Below are 19,828 nucleotides of genomic sequence, written 5' to 3' on the forward strand. Positions count from 1 at the left end.
TGAGCAACAATCTTAAGGGCTTCTAAGAATCATTTTTCATATGAATACTGATTTTTAAATCCCTCCCTCGTTGGATGAGAAACCTAAAAATTGTGCCTGAACTGTGAGGCAGGGTCATTTGTTAAGATTTCACTCTTGGTATTCAGAGCCTTCATTAGGCTACATCAGTTGAGAACTGAGATGGCTTCACAAGTAACCATAGCCAGGCATCACTTATTTTTACAATGTGACTTGGAGGGTATGATGATGGTGGGTGGGAATTACTTTTTGAAAAATCACTGATGTTTTCTTTCTTTTCTGAACCAAATAGACAACTAAGCATAAGTTAATTTTTAAAAATTCTAGCCATTTACCTTACCCTCACGTGGGAACGCAGTTTGGAAGATGCTTAGCAGGTAAGCTCCCAGAGGCAATACAGGAGCTTCTAATTAGCAAGGACTGCTAAGGCCACAGAGAGTTTACCTGGGTTATATGTGCGAAGTGTCTGAACTTCTGGTTTGGATTTACAGCTGAGAAAATTTGACGTTCTTGTTTGGATTCTAGTTTGAACCAGTTGCCTATATGTTCTCAAATTTGGGGTGGGGGTGTTCAAATTAAGGTGTCAATTTTAAGATTCAGCAGATTATTAAGACTCATTCTGGTTGTGGGTTGAGGATTTAATTCAGCCTGTGTTTGTGGGTAAGGATATAAAAAGTGTGACCAAAAATCACAGCCATTGGAGGACGTGTTTGTTGGCCCTTCGTCCTAAAGAGGAGACATGGGTAGAGCACTAGAGCATCATGGGCCACCCCTTGTGCTGCTCAGATCCACTTGCCTATTGGGTAAGTTCATCCACCTAGTACTCGGCAATTCCAGGATTCTCATTGGGCTTTATTACTGGAGAAACTTACAAGATTAATGGGCAAGCAATAGTCACTGCAGTTGCAATGGGTCTCAAGCCTGAGGTAACTAACATTTCACCCTCTTTTCTACCCTGTCCTCATTTTAGAATTGCCTTAGTCACTGCCAGCAGCCATGCTGGTCTAGGCAGATTGCCTGATGGGGTGACCCAGACCCTTGTCTCCAAGAGTCTGAGTCTCTGGTCCCATGTCTAGCCTAGACATAGCTTCTGTTCATGTCCGTTTACTGTTAAAACTAGGTATGAGAACATCAGGAAACAGCCCATCAGATCACCTGCGTGCCAAACATTTTTCCCTCCCTGTGTTCTGTGACAAAGTTCTACCTCCTCCTGATGATCAGGGTCAATGATCTTGCTACTTTAGTGACTCCTTTCTTGCTGGTCTCTTGGCATAAGGAGACTGAAGTGACTGTCAGCTGTAGTGTGAAGTACAATGGGACTTTGTGTCCACTGATGAAGTATTACTCCAGTGGGAACCAGGACCTCTTGACCCACAGAATCTAAAGTTTTGGGGACAGGAAGCACAAATTCCACAAATGTACCACTGGGAATGACAGCTTCCCCCTTCTCCCTATCGTTTCTGGACCTATGTATTCTACCTACTGGGAACATAGCACCATATAATGGCATTGATTTAGTGTGGTATCTCAACCTTTATGGGATATCTTCTCCAAGCTGGGGCCTCAGTTGCCTTTTTTTTTTTTTTTTTTTTTTTTTTTTGATGGATTCTCACTTTGTCGCTAGGCTGGAGTGCAGTGGCATGATCTCAGCTCACTGCAACCTCCACCTCCTGGATTCAAGCAATTCTCCTGTCTCAGCCTCCCGAGTAGCTGGGACTACAGGTGCATGCCACCATGCCCGGCTAACTTTTGTAGTTTTTAGTAGAGACAGGGTTTCACCATGTTGACCAGAATGGTCTTGATCTCTTGACCTCGTGATATGCCTGCCACAACCTCCCTAAGTGCTGGGATTACAGGCATGAGTCAGTTGTATCTTTAAGAGGTGGGTCCACCATTCTATCAAGCCAGTGGCTCAGGAATGGGGCAGTATGTGTGATAGGACCAGTAGAATCTGGTCTAAGGCAGTATCATATGAAATCTAATACCAGTGGATCAAGCATTCTTAAGTCCTCAGGTAGTGATGCTGGCTGAGGTCCTATGGATAAGAAAAGCAAATTCATGCCGGAATATATAACAATCCCAATCAAGATGAATTCCTGCCCCTTCGGGTGGAAGAAGCCCACTGAAGTCAGCTTACCTTCAAATGGTTGGTTGGTATTCTTGAGGAATACCACATTGGGGTTTCTGTTATAGACAGGTTAGGCATTTGGCAACAGTAGTGGCAGGCTCTGGATCAGATTTGGTGAATGGAAGTCCATGCTGTTGAGTATATTCATAGCCACCATTCCTGCCACCATGGCTACTCATTCTATTTATGTGCCTATTGTGCCAGCACTACAATAGCCAAAAGAGAGGCTGCCGCATGCATGGCTGAGTCATGAATGTTGTTTAGTGCCTTTTGGTAGTGGCTGCTTTGATGTGCATCAACATGTGACACAAAGTTCTTCACACTTTGTATCCATACCAATCCTTCTGCTTCCAAGCTGCTGACCGAACTACCACCCTATTCACCACTGTCCATGAACCTGCATATACTCTTTACCTTGAGTTACTCTTCTTTTCACACAAAGTGAATGAACAAGTGCATCCTCTGGAACTTTGCCCATTGGAAGGTTTTCTCCTCACCACCCTCTTTCAAGGTTGCCTTAAGTAAGGTTGTAGCGCAGCAGCATCCATTTTTGGCTTGCACTCTTATGCTGAGCCAACCAGCTATGAATGAAGGTCAGCCCTTTTTCTCCTCCATCAGCTGACCACAAGGGACACCTCCATGCAGTCATGGTTGTGAGCTGCTACAGCTGTGAACATCATAGTCATAAACACCAGGGCAATAGGAGTGGATGACACGTAGGTCTGGGCTATCAACTGGTACAACTTACTTGTGTCCTCTGGCCCAGCTCATGCCCAATCCTGTATCTGCCACTTCCATTTTGTGATAAATTGCTGCCAGGCCCATCCAACTTTATAACTTGGTGGGTCTGACAGAGCCAGCTCATGATGAATATCTCAGGCTCCATAGTTGCTTGATGTCTCATGGTCAGATGCTTCATTTCAATCATGGCCTAGGAGTCTGCAAGAATTTCCTTTTTTTCTTTTTTGAGACAGCGACTCTCTCTGATGTCCAGACCAGCATGCAGTGGTATGATCATGGCTCACTGCATCTTTGGCCTCCAGGGCCCAAGTGATCCTTCCACTTTAGCCTTCCAAGTAGCTAGGTCTACAGACACACACCACCACACTCAACTTTTTTTTGTAGAGATGAGGTCTCGCTGTGTTTCGCAGGCTGATCTTGAACTCCTGGACTCAAGCAATCCTCCTGCCTGAGCTTCCCAATGTGCTGGGATTAGGGGCATGGGCCACCACACCCAGCCATGAACTTTAGAATGGTATCTGTTTAATACAGATAATATGGTCCTTCTCCAGGATCCTAGGGGGTCTATGCTGTGATTCTCTCATTGAGATTGATTACCAGCAACTATCCCCAGCATTTTTCTCAGCACAGATTCCTCTAATACCAGAGGGTCTGCTGAGCGATATAGCAGGACTTCTTGTACTGCTGTCTAGGCCTGCTGCAGAGCTTTATTATCTGGTAAAAGGGTTGGAACAATATTCTGAAGTGCTGGTGAAATAATTACTAAACACACTTGCTCAGGTGATTTAGGTCCTGTTGTCATAAGGATCATCCTCTCCTTCAGACAATGGGTTCCAGATCTGAGAGCTGACAGGTTTGGAAACTGAGCTAGTGACTTTTTACCATGACAACTGCCTCATATTTATTTTTATTTTATAAATTGATACTTGTTGACTGCCCATTTATCTTGCCTCTAGGAAATTCTATTAAGCATTTTCATAGCTCTCTGTGGATTGGGTCCCTGGATGCCACGTCTTGGCATTTATTGCAATAAGTGTGCACACCTTGCTTCTGACAGTTAAGTCTTGCTACTTGGCCTCTGTTATTTCAGGAGTCTATCATCCTTATTTCTGTTGAAGAGCCCAGTTCTGTAGCAGTGTCTCCTCCAGTCAACCCTGGCATACACAAGAGCAACTCCATTGAGATTCTCAGTGACTGTAATGCTCTTAACAATGCATTTCTTATCACTTTGGTAAATGGTATGTCCTCTGGGCCTTCTCTTAGAATGCAGTCAGCTGGTGGGTTTTCCATCCCCACATAGGCTATGCACTCCAGCATGTCCACCTCTCTGAGTTGCCTGGCACCTCTTCCAGTCTGCCTTGGTAGTCATGGCATTTCCACTTCACTTACTATAGGCTGTTGCTGCTTTCTCCAAGCTTCCAAGAGTCATCTTATCGCCCCTGCCAGAGTGATCAATCTCATGTCCTGGGAGAGTGCTCCCATTATCAATAAACTCTTCTTTATCCTACTTTGGTCAGTCTTCTCCATGATTGTACAGATAGCTATGAAAATGAGCCAAATACTTCCTTTTTTGTGCAAAAGAGTACTATAACATCCCTTCATTAAGGACTGGCTGGCTAGAAGAGAGGGAGACCTGCTATATCCCAACCCAGGTTCTGAGATGAAGAAAATGAAGCCCAAAAGTGTGGCTTTCTAGAGATCCACCATCTTGCAGTGATGATACATTATTAATATATTTTTTATTCAATTTTTAAAGTCAAGGTGAAAAGGTTATATGGGTTATTCCAAAATGTGCTTTGGTTTTGCATACATATAATGTGGTCCCATATTTGGTCTCACGTACAGTGTCTATAAATGCAAGAATAATGGCTTAATTAGTATCTCTGCTAACTTTAATTGTAGGTTTTATTGTAGAGCACACTTTTCTGTGGGGGAAGGGGGAAGTCAGGGAAGCAGTGGGCACAAATGTTTCCAGGCTTTGCAACAAAAAGGTGATTCTTTTTATTGATATTAACTTTGACTCTGATTTTTTTCAACAAACTTCTTTATCTTTTAGCATTGTTTATCTGAAACTCTCTTTGAAATCCATTATAAAAGTGAAAAGAAGAGTTGCAAATACGATCTATCAAGCACTTATGTGCACAGATACACAGGTTGTGTACTTCACGAGGGCATGACACTTCTAAGGGGGCACGGTTCACAGAGTAGACATCATGGATTTGCATATTTATAGAGAATTTTCCAGCAGATGGCAGTACAGTGTGTAGCTCTAACAAAATAAGACAATTACAATAATTTCTGCCAGATGGAAATAAAGTATCTCAAGGACTGGGCAGCTTTTATAGTCATACAAAGATATACAGACTAATGGTGGTATCATTTACTACATGCCAAGCTTTCTGGTCACTCATCCTCATTTTATCCTCAGAATCTGATGAAGTGAGTGCTATTAGCAACTTGCCAAGGCCACTGACTGGGGTTGTAGTTTTGAGATTCTTATAAGGGTCTACTAAGGCCCAGAGACTTGAGGAGACTTGCTGTGGTCAGAGCTAGCACGACCTAAGGTCAACCAGAAGCTTAGCGGCTCTTACTCTCAGTCCAACCTGCTGCTAGTTCTCCTGCGTGTTCACCACAGTACTGGGTGACACTGCCGACTGACAACAGGGCACATTTCACTCATGTAAGTAAAAGGTCATCTTTAGTTAGTGAAGAAAAATATGGGAAAATGCTGACATTCCCGTTGGCACTTTACACACTTACATTGTATGATTCAAACTATACCTGCAACAGATATATAAAAAACAGAAAACTCAATATAGGTTATAATAGTTTTCATAGAGTTGGACTTCTTTATATTCAAAAATACTTTAAGTAAACATTTACTATCAGTGATGTATAAGTTTTAGCAAGAGTGTATTACCAAAAATTCTATATACATGCAGAAATTTAGAGGCTTTAATGTATGAATATCTATACCAAATCACCTTGCAATAATTATATATTGGTATAATATTCTTTATCCAACATTCAGTTTAAATCTACTTTAGAAAATGTATCAATCATGATTAAAAGAAGCCCATTTATAAATATTTTGTATTGCCCTCTAACTTAATCCCCAAGGAATTATTTTTCCCTAAACCCACTAAAATTAAAAACAATGTGAAAACTCTATCACCCATGAAACAAGCAAACTGTGGTAACTTTTTAATTTTAAAATAACATGTATAGCATGAATACATTTTTCTAGCTGTAAAAAGGCTTGGAGAGCTATTTGGAATTATCTGTTTGTTAATGGCAATTGTTTTGGGTTGTGAGATCTGGAGTCATGTTTTTGCTTCTTTCTTTATCTATTCATATACTGCCTATTAATAACACTGAATATGCATCTAATTTTGTGTCCTACCAAGTCCTCATAAAAGCAAAGCAACATGAGTATATGTTACCAGAAAAATAAGTGCATAAACAAATCTAATTTTAAAAGTCAAGAGTCTCTTAAACTGGTAAATGTAATAATTATAGGACAGTCACTTGATCCTTTTAATCTCTGAAAGAAGCAGAACAGCTACAAGTCAACACTTTCTAACCAGTGAATTCTGTGGCAGAATAAGCCACAGTGTACATAAACCTCAACATTTGGTAGCACCTATCTTAATCAAAGAATTGGCTATTTGAAAACACAACAGAAAATTTCTTCATTCTTTCAAGGTTAGTTTCTAAACTTGACATCTGGGATGGGAGATGGGCCTCACCCAGGAATTTAAGGTCAGAGTTTATGTTAAGCAGGACCTCAAATCAAGTTTAGAAACAAGCAAATCTTTCATCCTTTCTTTAAGGGTTTTCTTTGAGAGGAAGGGTTTAAAAAAACAGGTCAGTATCTTGTAAATACGGGGTTGCCATTTATTTTTACATACTGCATTAAATATGCCTGTTTTGTGTTCAGTGTCTTGTGCCTATTCCACTGCCTCTGTCTGGGCAAATGTGTTTATATTAGAAAACTCCATGAGGGCAGAAAATGTAGTTTTTTAAAAAATCATAAATCATCTGGTTTGAACTCCACTTATCTAAGAGTATGAGGCCTGGGGAATACTGCACAATTGCTGGCCAAAATATGTAATCTGTCATTGACTATCAGATTTCCCATTAATCACATGTCAAATTTGTATAAAATGGATTTGTTTATAAATTGTTATGTGCACCACTGCAGGTTATTTTCACAAGCTTCTTATGAGTAAGTGGAGTGACTATTATCACCCTTACTATAATACTTAACAAAGAGAGACTAGAACCTATGTTTTCAGCATCTCTTTTCAGGTACCACTGATTTCACCTATTTCCACAACAGGTGAAAGGACTGAATCTATAATAATAAGGTCCAAGTAATTCTGTTCCTGAACTGAAGGCCTAAAAATAGTTGTTCATATAAGTAGAGAATTCCTAAGAACAGGCGAATTTTAAATAAACTCCTGGAGTTGGGGGTGGACAAGGAGCAGTGGGACAGGGGTTTGTTTGCACAGGGAATTAAAATCGACAAAATTCAAATGAGGGATGAAAAATATCAGTAAATATCATTAATGACAGACACTATTTTTGCCCTATAACATATGAAAAAGATTTTGTTTTTATATGTATTTTTAAAATCTCACAACGTACTTTTCAAAAAGTAAAGCTTCATTTTGTTTAAAGTATTTTATGTTAAGAAACATTTAATAGAATAAATTTTCCAAACTGCATATGATCAAATTATAACACCAATCTGAACACTATTAAGTATTTTATTACTTTGTTTAGTACTATTTGATAAGTATGAAATTACCTATGAAGTGAAAAACTTAGTACTACAAAGTACAATGGCAACAAAATACCTAAGAGGAAATTCAGCATTCCAATAATATCTGAGGTGGTTTTAACCCAGATAAACTAATTTCTGTCATTATCAACATGGTCATCAAAGAAAACAGCCCTAATGAAGAAAAACTACTTTTATTTTCTCAGATTAAAAGATTCGTAAGACAAGCTGTGCAGGCATGAAGGAAAGAAAGGAAAGCTATAAAATGGAATAAAAATTACATTTTCCTATTCAACAGGTCAAAGAAATTGCTGCAAGGAAACAAAATAGGCCCAAGGAAGTATTTTTAAAAAAATGAAATCACCAGCAATCTTAGCCAGACACTAGGCAAAAAGGAATGGGGTAATCTTGGGTATTATGAAGTTTTAAATGATGCAACAAAGCTATGCACTGTTAGGAAATAATGATGACAGAGATGAATCCAGAAAATTAAAAAAAAAAAAAAAAATGGGTAGCTCCTTTTGCACTTTAAAAAAAAAAAAAAAAAGAGAGTCCAAGAAGGAAAGCTGAAAACAGAGTTAGACTGGAAACACCGTAGCATAGGGGCTGTATGGGTTATCATTTACCTCCTCCAGGAGAGAGCAGCAGAAGCAATTTCCCTTTAAAGCAAGATACACACACTACAACTAACCAACACCCATAAATCCAATCACATATTCCCCAAGGTCACCACCACACTGGATAGGAAAAATGAAAAGGACAATTATAATGCTGTTTTTATTTAAAATTTTATTGAAACTCTCTTTCGCCCCTTTACCGCTTCCTAAGTGAAAATGTATTTAAAGTCTGAGCCTGATGGTATTATCTTCAAATTATTCCTTAAATCCCTGAATATGTGGCTTTTGAAACTTGGGAAAGTGAAGCTAGGACAAGGGTCCATTTTACATGCCTGCTTCTTTGTTTATTCATGAGCAGAGCTAGACTAAGAAACCTTTCAATGAGAGGGAGAGCATGTCTGCAGGAGTATAACTCTTTATTCTGAATTCTACCGTCACTGGCCCCATGAAAGGCAAGGAACACGTTACATAGGGTGGGGAAGGGAGTTTGGACAACTTGTGATGAAGAGGAGTAAATTCTTCCTAAACTCTTGGCAAAACCTAACAGGTTACCCGTACAGTCTGTGTCTTAAGTTAACATACTTAAGCAACTAGCATCAGAGTCTCCTTCAAGTGCCCTATGTATCCGTCATCAGTTTCCTCTTTGAAAGATTTCTCTTCTCTATCCTACTATATAGTTAGCAAGACCAGTTTTCCTTCCTTATGCCTATGAGAAATTGGCAAGAATAATTTAGGGTTTTGGAACACCATCTCTTATCTGTATCTCATTGGAGGTGTCTGCATGTACAAGTGTGTGTGGTTTTTAACAGAATAACAAATGCCTTAAAGCCCTTTAACGGGTTTTTAAAATCTACCTTTAGAGCAAATCCTACGCACTTGAATGACCATGAATAGTTCCTCATTCAAGCTACTAATATTTAAAGTATTATATAAATTTAGAAAATATTATCTAAAGGTATTTCCCATTAAATACATCTAGAATATACTTAGTTCAAATATTTAGAAAGATTTAACTACTGTTACTCATAACTACTCTGCTGTGAATTTGAGTATCAGACTACAACTTTGCTTAGTTAATAAGTGGTTGATAGCTGTCCACCCTCTGCAGAAGAGTATCTGAATATCCAGGGGAATAATACCTGAAAAAAGAAAATACTCTATTAAACGCTTGTGAAATGATCAGCACATAGTCGGTACATAAGATTCAATATAGGGGATTTATCTTAAATAATCCTGTGAGTGAAACCTCAAATACACTCTGAATGACTATGTTCCAGTAATGCTTTGTGCATAAAGTTAGAGGCTATCCAGGAAAAGAATATGAATTCATAAAACTGTGCTACAGAAGTAACAAAACATTTAAGGGATATAAATGTAATGGCAAAGGGGGCATTTTCCAAACAAGAATCTTCAATCCAGTGGCAATATTTTATTACAGAGACTTCATTTTAATCATATCAAGTGGCTAATGTTGCTTTAAGGATCATAGCTAATAGATTATTTTTTCATAAGTTAGACTACACAGTCTACTGTTACTAATAAACTTCTGTATTCTGACTGCCTTAGAGATCATTTTCAGCATAGGTTTTAGCCAGATCTAGTCACCCAGGAAAACAAAAATTTCTGGGAGTATAACCCACATTGAAAAACTACTTAATAAATGGGTTACAAATACTTGTGTCATACAAACCTAGGAAATTAATCATTTTTACTATTAATAGTTACCGTATACAAGACTTAGTATAAAAGTATTAAATATGTTGATCAACACATTGTGAGATACTTAGTATGTCATGGAAATAATTTACATGGAGAGAAATGAATGTCAAAATTTAGCAGGCATTCTAGAATAAATAGATTTTTTAAATCTATGGAAATATATTTCAGAAATTCTCAAAACACTCAAAATATTAAGCTTCTGAAGGCATTTTCTCCAGATAAAACCTACTATTAGAGATTTGCTCTATCCTTTGTTAGTTATCTTCATCTACGCTCAGATGCTCGACTTACAAACTCATAATTTCACACTAATTTCTTCCACAATTTATCAAGTTAAGGTGGACCAAAAAATAATACAACTGTACTTTCTCAGTAGTGTGCTTATAGGCATCCATATTTAAACAGATACTTATGTACACATCCAAAAAACTACCTTAAAGAATATTTCTTCTCTAACAGCCTCTTACTCTGGAAAAAATTGTCTTTCAACAATGGGTTTCTTTGAAGTATTCTTAGACTAAGAAATTCACAACTGTTTCTTCTCTGAGTTAGTCAAAAATTTTAAAGCAGGCTTTACCTTCCTAGGCCTTCAAATGTATCAGACAACAGATACGAAAAATGCAAAAGGTAGATTCTTAACTATCTCTAAAATTTTAACCTTTTTTATTCAAATACTAATAAATTTTATACTATTTTAATGTAGTAAATATTTAATTTATATTAATATTTTACTTATTTAATGATATAGTATTCTTAGTACTGATATAATGATATCATTGATATTAGATTAATAATAATTATTAACACCATGTTAAATATGGGAGCCACCAGCTACATGTGGACTGAATGGGAACCACCAGCTACTGAGGACTAGAAAAATGGCTAGTATGGACAGGGCGCAGTGGCTCATGCCTGTAATCCCAGCACTTTGGGAGGCCAAGGAGGGTGGATCACCTGAGTTCGAGACCAGCCCGACCAACATGGTGAAGCCCTGTCTCTACTAAAAATACAAAATTAACCAGGCATGGTGGTGCATGACTGTAATCCCAGCTACTCAGGAGGCTGAGGCAGGAGAATTGCTTGAACCTGGGAGGTGGGGGTTGCAGTGAGCTGAGATCTCGCCATTGCACTCCAGCCTGGGCAACAAGAGCAAAACTCTGTCTCAAAAAAATAAAATAAATTTTTAAAAAAGAAAGAAAAATGGCCAGTATGTCTGTATTTAGATTATATAAAATTTGCAGTTGAAAGAATAGAGTAGGCTGGGTGCGGTGGCTCACACCTGTAATCCCAGCATTTTGGGAGTCGGAGGTGGGTGGATCACAAGGTCAGGAGTTTGAGACCAGCCTGACAAATATGCTGAAACACTGTCTCTACTAAAAATACAAAAAAAAATTAGCCGGGCATGGTGCTGGGCGCCTGTAGTCCCAGCTACTTGGGAGGCTGAGGCAGGAGAATCACTTGAACCCGGGAGGCGGAGGTTGCAGTGAGCCGAGTTCACGCCACTTCACTCCAGCCTAGGTGACAGAGTGAGGCTCCGTTTCAAAAAAAAAAAAAAAAATAGACTCACAAGTTGTTCCAAACATATCTAAAAGTTTTCTAACAACGGAATCAAGTGTCAGGTTTTTTAAATTTTAAATTCAATATTAAAAATTCAGTTTCACAGACATACTAGCCATTTTTTCTAGTCCTCAGTAGCCACATGTAGCCCTTTGGCTAAGTATTTTCTCATTTAGTTCTAACTATATTAAATAAGTAATTATCTTTAACCACCTTGTATAGATATGGAAACTGTGACTAAAAGGGTTAACTATTATCTTCAAGGTCACACAGTAAGTAGTTAGAACTGAGAGAAGAATTTAGGTCTGTTTGACACCTAAGCCTGAGCTCTTAGCCATACTCCTCCTGAAAGAACCAACATGAGCCTCCAGGTAAGACCAGGAAATTCCTTCCCTCTGGCCAGCAACCACGGCTATGGCTATTCCAACTTACCTCTAAATGGCCTTTAAGAATGTAAATGAATTAACCTTATCCTAGACCCACACAGAATTAGGGTTATTATTATTATTATAATGTTATGCTACCAGAAATGTGCTGAATGGCAGACTGTGTGTCCATGTCTCCCTCCCCAAATTAGATGTTGCCCCAAGGCCACTTCCCCACCCCAGCTAAGGCAGAGATTTTGAAAACAAAGGAGTTCAAAAACACCTTATGGCTGTGAAATAAATATTTAGGTTGTAACAGATGAATGTATCCGTTGATACTTTCTTACAAAGGATAACTAGTTCTAAAATGTTGTCATCAAGTGATTCTTGAGAATTATGTAATTGTAAAAATAAAACTACTTTGAGATTATATTTGTCTATTTTCATAGAAAGCCAACATTTCAAATATTTCTGTAAAATACCATTTTATACAGCTTAATGCTTTAAAATATAACAGAGGTTTTCCTGCTTGCCCTGTATGGTGAAATTATCAGAAATTTGAAAACATTATTTAGCTAACCAAAATTCTTTAGTCAATTTAAAAAATGAAATCCCAGCTCACAGAATTGGAGAAGTTAAAAATTTACAATGGCATTTTGACAAAGCACCAGATTAATTTCTAATGTGATAGACTTTGCAGTTTCTCCTGGTGCTCAGTTAAAATATGCCTTCAAAAAAGTGGGAAAGACTTCTATTCAAGAAAGTATCCTACCATTGGTTGATTCTAATAGGTCATTCATTCTGGGTCTCAGGACCCTTTGGTTAGGTTTTTTTTTTTTTTTTTTTTGCATCTTTCTATAATTTTGTTTGTAACAAAGTTGCACTGAAAGTTATATTAAACTTGTATAAAACAGCATTCTTCCTGAAGGGACATATATTCCATGTATAAAAATGAATTTTATTTTCTCGATAAAAGATTTTCATATTTCCTTCATTTAATGGTTTTACACATTTTATGTTAAACAAACTTTTAAAATATAAATCTGTGGTCGGGTGCGGTGGCTCAGGCCTGTAATCCCAGCACTTTGGGAGGCCAAGGCAGGAGGATCATGAGGTTAAGAGATCAAGACCTTCCTGGTCAACATGGTGAAACTCCGTCTCTACTAAAAATACAAAAAATTAGCTGGGCATGGTGGCATGAGCCTGTAGTCCCAGCTACTCAGGAGGCTGAGTCAGGAAAATTGCTTGAACCCAGGAGGCGGAGGTTGCAGTGAGCTGAGAGCACACCACTGCATTCCAGTCTGGTGACAGAGTGAGACTCCGTCTCAAAATACATATATATATATAAATTTGTATGTTATATGTAGACTAATTATACATGTTATATCACTGCTTTGATGTATCATATATATTAATATTTTTAAAGCTGACTCATTGGAACTCTTTGGTCAAGTAGTTCTCATAAACTTCCTAAAAGTGTACCAACTGGCAACTCTGGAAAGAATTTACTGGATAAAAATAAGTGAAAAGAAAATAAATTTTAATCTTAAAATTGTTTTTGTGCTTTTAAAATTTATGTTACCATATGTATTAAATACCACTGTTACTAAATAGGAAGAATGAACTGAGTTGCAACTTACATAAGTATATGTTATAGCATGTAAGCTTTAGAGATTAGAATTTACATTTTCCAATATTAATCAAAGAAAATAAGAAATAAATGTAGGATTAGAAAAACATAGATAAATGTGCTTTTATTCTGCATGCCTTATGGGCATTCTTAAATTATTTAAATGATTCTATCTTTTCCTGGTTACTTTGCTTTTATTTATTTTGAGCTTACTAAAATAGTTTTCTTTTAGGCTTACAAGGACTGAGGCTTAGGCTGAATGCTCTGCAAATCAACTTCATTTAAAAATGAATTTTATTAATCTTGAAAATAGCATCTTGCTATATTACTCTGAAGTACCTGTATATCATAAACACTATTTGGGTTTTTCTTTTTTTTTAAATTTAGATAGTGACTCTTTTTTGTTACTCAACATCTTTTTTCTACCTGTGATACTCTCATTAATGTAAATGTGAGTTTAAGGCAGAAAAGTTATATACAGGGAACTATGAAAATCACCATCTATTCTAAATCAGGTAGTCACAATTTAAAAACTGTTTAATTTGTACTCCATATTTGTGTATTCTTTAGTAAAGCATATATTAAATTAGTACAAAAATGTCTTCAATAACATTCCAGTTTGAATTGGAAATGTGCATGTCAGTCAGAGCAATTAATTTGTGGTGCGGGGGGAAGAGAAATAAAGGTATACACTGGCCTCACATCATATTTTGAAGTCCGCATTTTGACACAGTGGATATAAAAATCTAGATTTGAAAACAGAAAAATTACATTCTAATATTGAATATTTCAAAGTCCGTTTTCCTCACCTCACTATTTCCTCTGGGTAACAATTGTTAATACTGTTGATGTAATCTTGAAGGAGAGAACCAGGTTCTGCTTTTATCTCTTGAACTTTTTTAAGGCCACCACTTGTTACAAAAAGTCGTCGAGCTTTGCTATCATGTGGCAGTACCTTGAAAAGTGAAGCACAGAAAAACGTCAGCTTTTCTTTTTCATGTTAGATTATTACTATTGAAAAACAATAATGTATGTGAGAAAATGTAAAAGGATTTATACCCAATATACCTATAACATAATGAGCCATATCTGCTGCTGATTTTAAGTGAAACGTGCTCTTTTTAGAATGTTGTAATTTTTATGCTGTAGAGATGAAATAAAGGCAATGAACATGGGCAAAGGCAATGGGGATCCACTCACAGATATAAAATATAAAGCTTACACCATTCAAGGTCTCTCTGCTCTCTGAGAATTTAAAGGCAAGCTCCTTAAAAAGCACAGAGTCTTGTGGGAACCAGCTCCTAAGTACCTCTCCAGCCACCTTACCTACCAATTTTCTAAATATTGTTTCAGTAACATCATAGCATGCATGCTGTGCCATCTCTTGGCTTTGCACAAGCTGTTACCACTTCCAAAGATGGCTTTCCACACTCCAGAAAGCTCTCCCCTTAGGCTTGGTTAACTCTTAGTCATCTTTTAAGACTTAGCGCAAGCATTACCTCCTCTAAGAATTCTTCTGTGGAAACCCTTATCCCCTTATCCCAGGATGAGTTGAGTCTTTTTCTTCTGCCAGCATTCTGTCAAACCACCATCAATGTGGTTACCACATAATACTTAAACACCACACAATATTTTAATTTTAATCAATATTTTAATTATCCATTATATGTCTGTCACAATATCACTGAAGGCAGAAACTATACATGAGTTGATTCATTCATTTCCCTCAGGCCTGGTGCCTAACACTAACAGAGGTTCAACAAATGTTTAATGAATGAATATACTGAAAAGTAGGCAGAGAAAGGCGACTGAAATGTTAGGGAGACATTCGAGAAGATCAGAAACATAAAGAATCAATAAATCCAAGAGAAGATTTCTTAAAGCAACCAATCAGAACTAAAAAACAAGTCACTGAATCTGACAGTGAAGAGAAGGTGCTGAAGACTTGAGTAAGGGCAGCTGTGTGTGGAGGGGAAGTTGAAGCCAAGTTACCAGCAGCCGAGGAAAGTGTCCCAAGTAAGGAAGTCAAGGCAAACTTAAAAGTTTCAGAAAGAAAAGAGAGGGAATCAGTAGATCAAGCTAGGATAGAACTAAAGGCTAACGATGTTACAGATTTTGTTCTTAGGATCAAGGAGACTTGAGCATGTTTGAACATTGACAGGAAAAAGCCAGTGAAAATGAAGAAATTCATTATGAGAAAAAAAAAGCTGACCAGACTAGGAAGGTCATGGGAAGGAGGGGGGCTCACAACATAGGAAGTCCTGCCATCTTCCTTGGTCACTGCTACTATCCCTGTGACAGAAACACCCTTTTTCCCCCACATCTTGTTCCTTCTGCAAGGACCAGCTCTTCTCACTTGTCCTTCCTCCACTGAAGCCCTATCTGAACACTTCAGACTGCATTCACTCATTTCTTCTTTTAAAAAGTTTACCTCCAAGTCTAGTATATTGAAACGTTTTCTAATTGTTTTGTCTGCTCTCCTCAGCTAGATTATAAAGTTCCCTGAAGATCAACTTTATCTTAATCTTTTTTGTCTGTTCCCCAATGCTCAACAGAGTTGGGTACACATAGGCATTTAACAAATAATTAAAACCACAAAAAGATCTTACTAATAGAACAATAATACAAATAAGCTGGGCAATAAAAGACTGCACTAGTATGTATTTGTAAAAATATAATAGTCTATAAATATATTGGTTTTACATATTTCATTTGGCCCGGATAAATTTTATTACTTTTATTACTATTTCTGTCCCCAGCCACTTTAGTATCTTTTCACTTTCTACCTTGCTTTATCATCTCTTTTTAGCGCTTTGGTATCCTTAGATTAAGAAAATATTCCTGAAGGCACATTTATAAGCATATATGATACAGGTACTGTATTTATTTTATCTTGGGGCTGTCTAACTTCCACACATCCCACTGGTTCTACTTATTTTAAACTCTTAATATAGGCTAGTGTTTATTTTCATACCTACTTCAATAAAACCAGAATATCTCACTCGCTAGGCTAAAAGATTACAAAATGAAACTTTCAGAAATAATGTCAATTACCCAGTTCAAGAACAGATGAATCTGTCCGTAGATGATTTACTCAACCCCTTACCCCTTATCCCTCTTAGATGACCAAATTAGCTGGTCACTTTTCTAGCACCCAAAAGTACACAAAAATAAAGAAATGGATCAGTTTCCCTTGCAGTAACTTAGTCTTTGCTCTGCATTATTTGGTTAGTCAGTTTGTCAAGAGGGCATGGCATTATATCTCCCGCATCCCATATAACTAAAAAGGGGAGAAAAGTTTGGCTATTTTCTTGGAAGGAGGGATAAGGACTAGGTGTTTAATACACACAACAGTATCCTGGGTGGGTGGCTTCAACAATGTGAAACTTCTACTTTCCTGTGGGTCTGGCACTTGAGGGCCAGTCACACTGTTGGAGGTCATGAACAGAGTTGAGAGAACTGGAGACTGTTAGCAGACTCTTTCAGATGAAGACCTAAAACTAGACAAACTTATCTGTAGGGACTACTTTAAAAGTTATAACAATACATAGTTTTTGTTCATTATTTGTGGAAATAGTATATGAATAGTAGCTTCTCATTTATATAGTATTATAACTGACTATTCAAATGAATTTACCACTCCCCATTCATTTTTTAAAAAATCTTTTAAATTAGCCTTGATTTAATTTATTTGCATGTTTTCTTTTCTTTCTTTCTTTCTTTTTTTTTTTTGAAACAGAGTCTTACTCTGTTGCCCAGGCTGGAGTGCAGTGACACAATTTTGGCTCGCTGCAACCTCCACCTCCCAGATTCAAGTGATTCTCCTGCCTCAGCCTCCCAAGTAGCTGGGACTACAGGCACGCGCTACCACGCTCAACTAACTTTTTGTATTTTTAGTAGAGATGGGGTTTTACCATGTTATCCAGGATGGTTGCGATCTCCTGACCTCGTGATCTGCCTGCCTCAGCCTACCAAAGTGCTGGGATTACAGGTGTGAGCCACCACGCCCAGCCACATGTTTTATTTCTTAAACACAACTCTTTGGTTGTTTTTGTTCTTTTGAGTATTTAATATGTGCCTGGGATTGAGCTAAATGCTTAATATATGATATCTCATTTACTCTTTACAATGACCCTATGAAATAAGTACTCTAATTATTTACATTTTATGGGTAACCAAACCAAGGTTTAGAGAGGTCAACATTTTGTTAAAGAATTATAGAGGGCCGGGCGCGGTAGCTCAAGCCTGTAATCCCAGCACTTTGGGAGGCCGAGGCGGGTGGATCACGAGGTCAAGAGATCGAGACTATCCTGGTCAACACGGTGAAACCCTGTCTCTACTAAAAATACAAAAAATTAGCTGGGCATGGTGGCATGAGCCTGTAATCCCAGCTACTCAGGAGGCTGAGGCAGGAGAATTGCCTGAACCCAGGAGGCGGAGGTTGCGGTGAGCCGAGATGGCGCCATTGCACTCCAGCCTGGGTAACAAGAGCGAAACTCCCTCCCAAAAAAAAAAAAAAAAAAAAAAAAAAAAAAAATTATAGAGCTGGTAAGTGGGAACTCCAGGTACTCCAATTCAGAACGTCAGCTCATGATCACCATGGGCTACTACTCGCACAGACCCCATTTTCCTAAGTCAAATTCACTGAGCATGATTTAGCCAGCTCTTGATAGCTTAGGGTCACCATCCTCACCATCAATGTCTGTAGTAATAGAGTCATTCTCTTTCATCCTTTGCTATTGGTAATCAGCTCTGCTGGCTATGCCCACCTCTAGCAGCTTGAACTTTCTACCTTACTACCATATACTATCATTTAATCTGCAACAATCTCAGAATATGACAGCTATATTTGTTAAAATTGTTCATAAAATAAGTCAATGTGCTCCAAATGACTGAGAGCATCTCCAGTAAAGTACATGGATTTTGTGAAAGATATTTCAGTGGCTCAGAAACCTTTTTCCTTTTCTCTTTATGATCTTTGCAGTATTTCCAGGTGAGTGAGATGGACACTAGGAAGATTACTAAAAGTCACTTATCAATATAAATTATCTACTTATGAGATTTTTATTTCCTGAGAACACTAAAAAAGACAGTAGAGGCTCTGATGAAAATGTGAGGATGAAGAAAGTGTTTTATTTATGTGTGAATTTTATTAAGGTAACTTCTCTGTCCATACAGATTGGTGAGAGTTAAGCAGTAAAATCATGACCCTGTCTTACAGAAAAAACTACTGGCCCAACAGAAAAACAAAAAAAGTTAACAAATTATTTTAATTTTCTTCCACCCCTTAGAGGCTGCCATTTCTTACCTTACTAAACTGTCCAACCACATGCTTCAGGATATTGGGAGGAGCGTCATACAGAAATGGTTCGAGGGCTGGTAGGTAGGTGCACTTTTGCAGGATATTCTTTATGGCTTTTTTACTCTTGAAATATAAAGCAAAATGTATACAAAAGTAAGTAATCAATGAAACCTTGACAAGAATTCAAATCTAACATTCCTGGAATTTCCTGGTCTAAGCTGCAGTTGTTTCATTTGTTAAAATCGTTGTCAGAAAAACTCCTGCTTTGATTGGTTTTATCATAGAATATCCTACAAGTTGTCTTTGTGTTAAACCTTAAAATGTAAAGTATATTACTGAGCTCTTAAAATACCTAAAAGAAAATTAAAATTACAAAGCACAAAGTTACAGACTATAAATTAATATGTACACATATTAGGGTAAAAATTTGTATACAGGAAACTGAGGTAACTAATACATCCCATGTCTACTTATCAACAAACATGAGAAAATAACAGTTTTTTTGAAGAATATCATTATCAGGCATTCTAGATTCTTCTTGATTTCATGGCTTATACATATGCAGTCAGAAGTGTCTACAGTGTGCATTATTCAATGAGCATTTGCAGAGGTGCTGCCATAGCTCATAGGTAGACACTTCTCCATTCACAGATAGAAGCAAAACAGATAGGATCTACTCAACTGCAGAGAAAAGATCTTCTCGACAGTAGGGAGTGTATCACCCACAAGCAGAATACTTACCATATGTATCATTCCCACCCCCGCCTGCACTCTGTATTTCAAGGTAACATCACGTGCTGGCCCTTGCCACAAGTGAAGAAGGACCCTGATGGGACTGCAACATAGCACAGCAGCCAGCTCTCAGGTCATGGCTGGTTGTGATTCGTTTTCTTTGTATTAAAGGCTGTCCCCTTCAGTTTGGAAAGCTTCACAACAATTGGGCTTGTCTCCAGCTATTTTCCACT

General features: G+C 37.7%; 1 protein-coding gene across 4 annotated transcripts in view; it reads right to left on the minus strand.

Moving 5' to 3' along the window:
• Window positions 1-8,442: 8,442 nt before the first annotated feature.
• SPAG6 (sperm associated antigen 6) overlaps window positions 8,443-19,828 on the minus strand; it is a 64,857-nt gene continuing 53,471 nt past the window's right edge. For 3 of the 4 annotated variants that reach the window (XM_032243890.1, XM_032243892.1, XM_032243891.1), the window contains 3 exons: window positions 18,870-18,986; window positions 14,371-14,516; window positions 8,443-9,429 (listed from right to left, as the gene is read on the minus strand). In XM_032243890.1, coding sequence (XP_032099781.1) covers window positions 9,360-9,429; window positions 14,371-14,516; window positions 18,870-18,986 — 333 coding nt within the window. In that variant the 3' untranslated portion in view covers window positions 8,443-9,359. The remainder of the gene's footprint in view (window positions 9,430-14,370; window positions 14,517-18,869; window positions 18,987-19,828) is intronic. The other variant, XM_032243893.1, reaches the window with a different exon arrangement.

Source organism: Sapajus apella, unplaced genomic scaffold (assembly GCF_009761245.1).
Source record: "Sapajus apella isolate SASKATOON/1434 unplaced genomic scaffold, GSC_monkey_1.0 scaffold53, whole genome shotgun sequence".
In the NCBI taxonomy this organism is placed as follows: domain Eukaryota; kingdom Metazoa; phylum Chordata; class Mammalia; order Primates; family Cebidae; genus Sapajus; species Sapajus apella.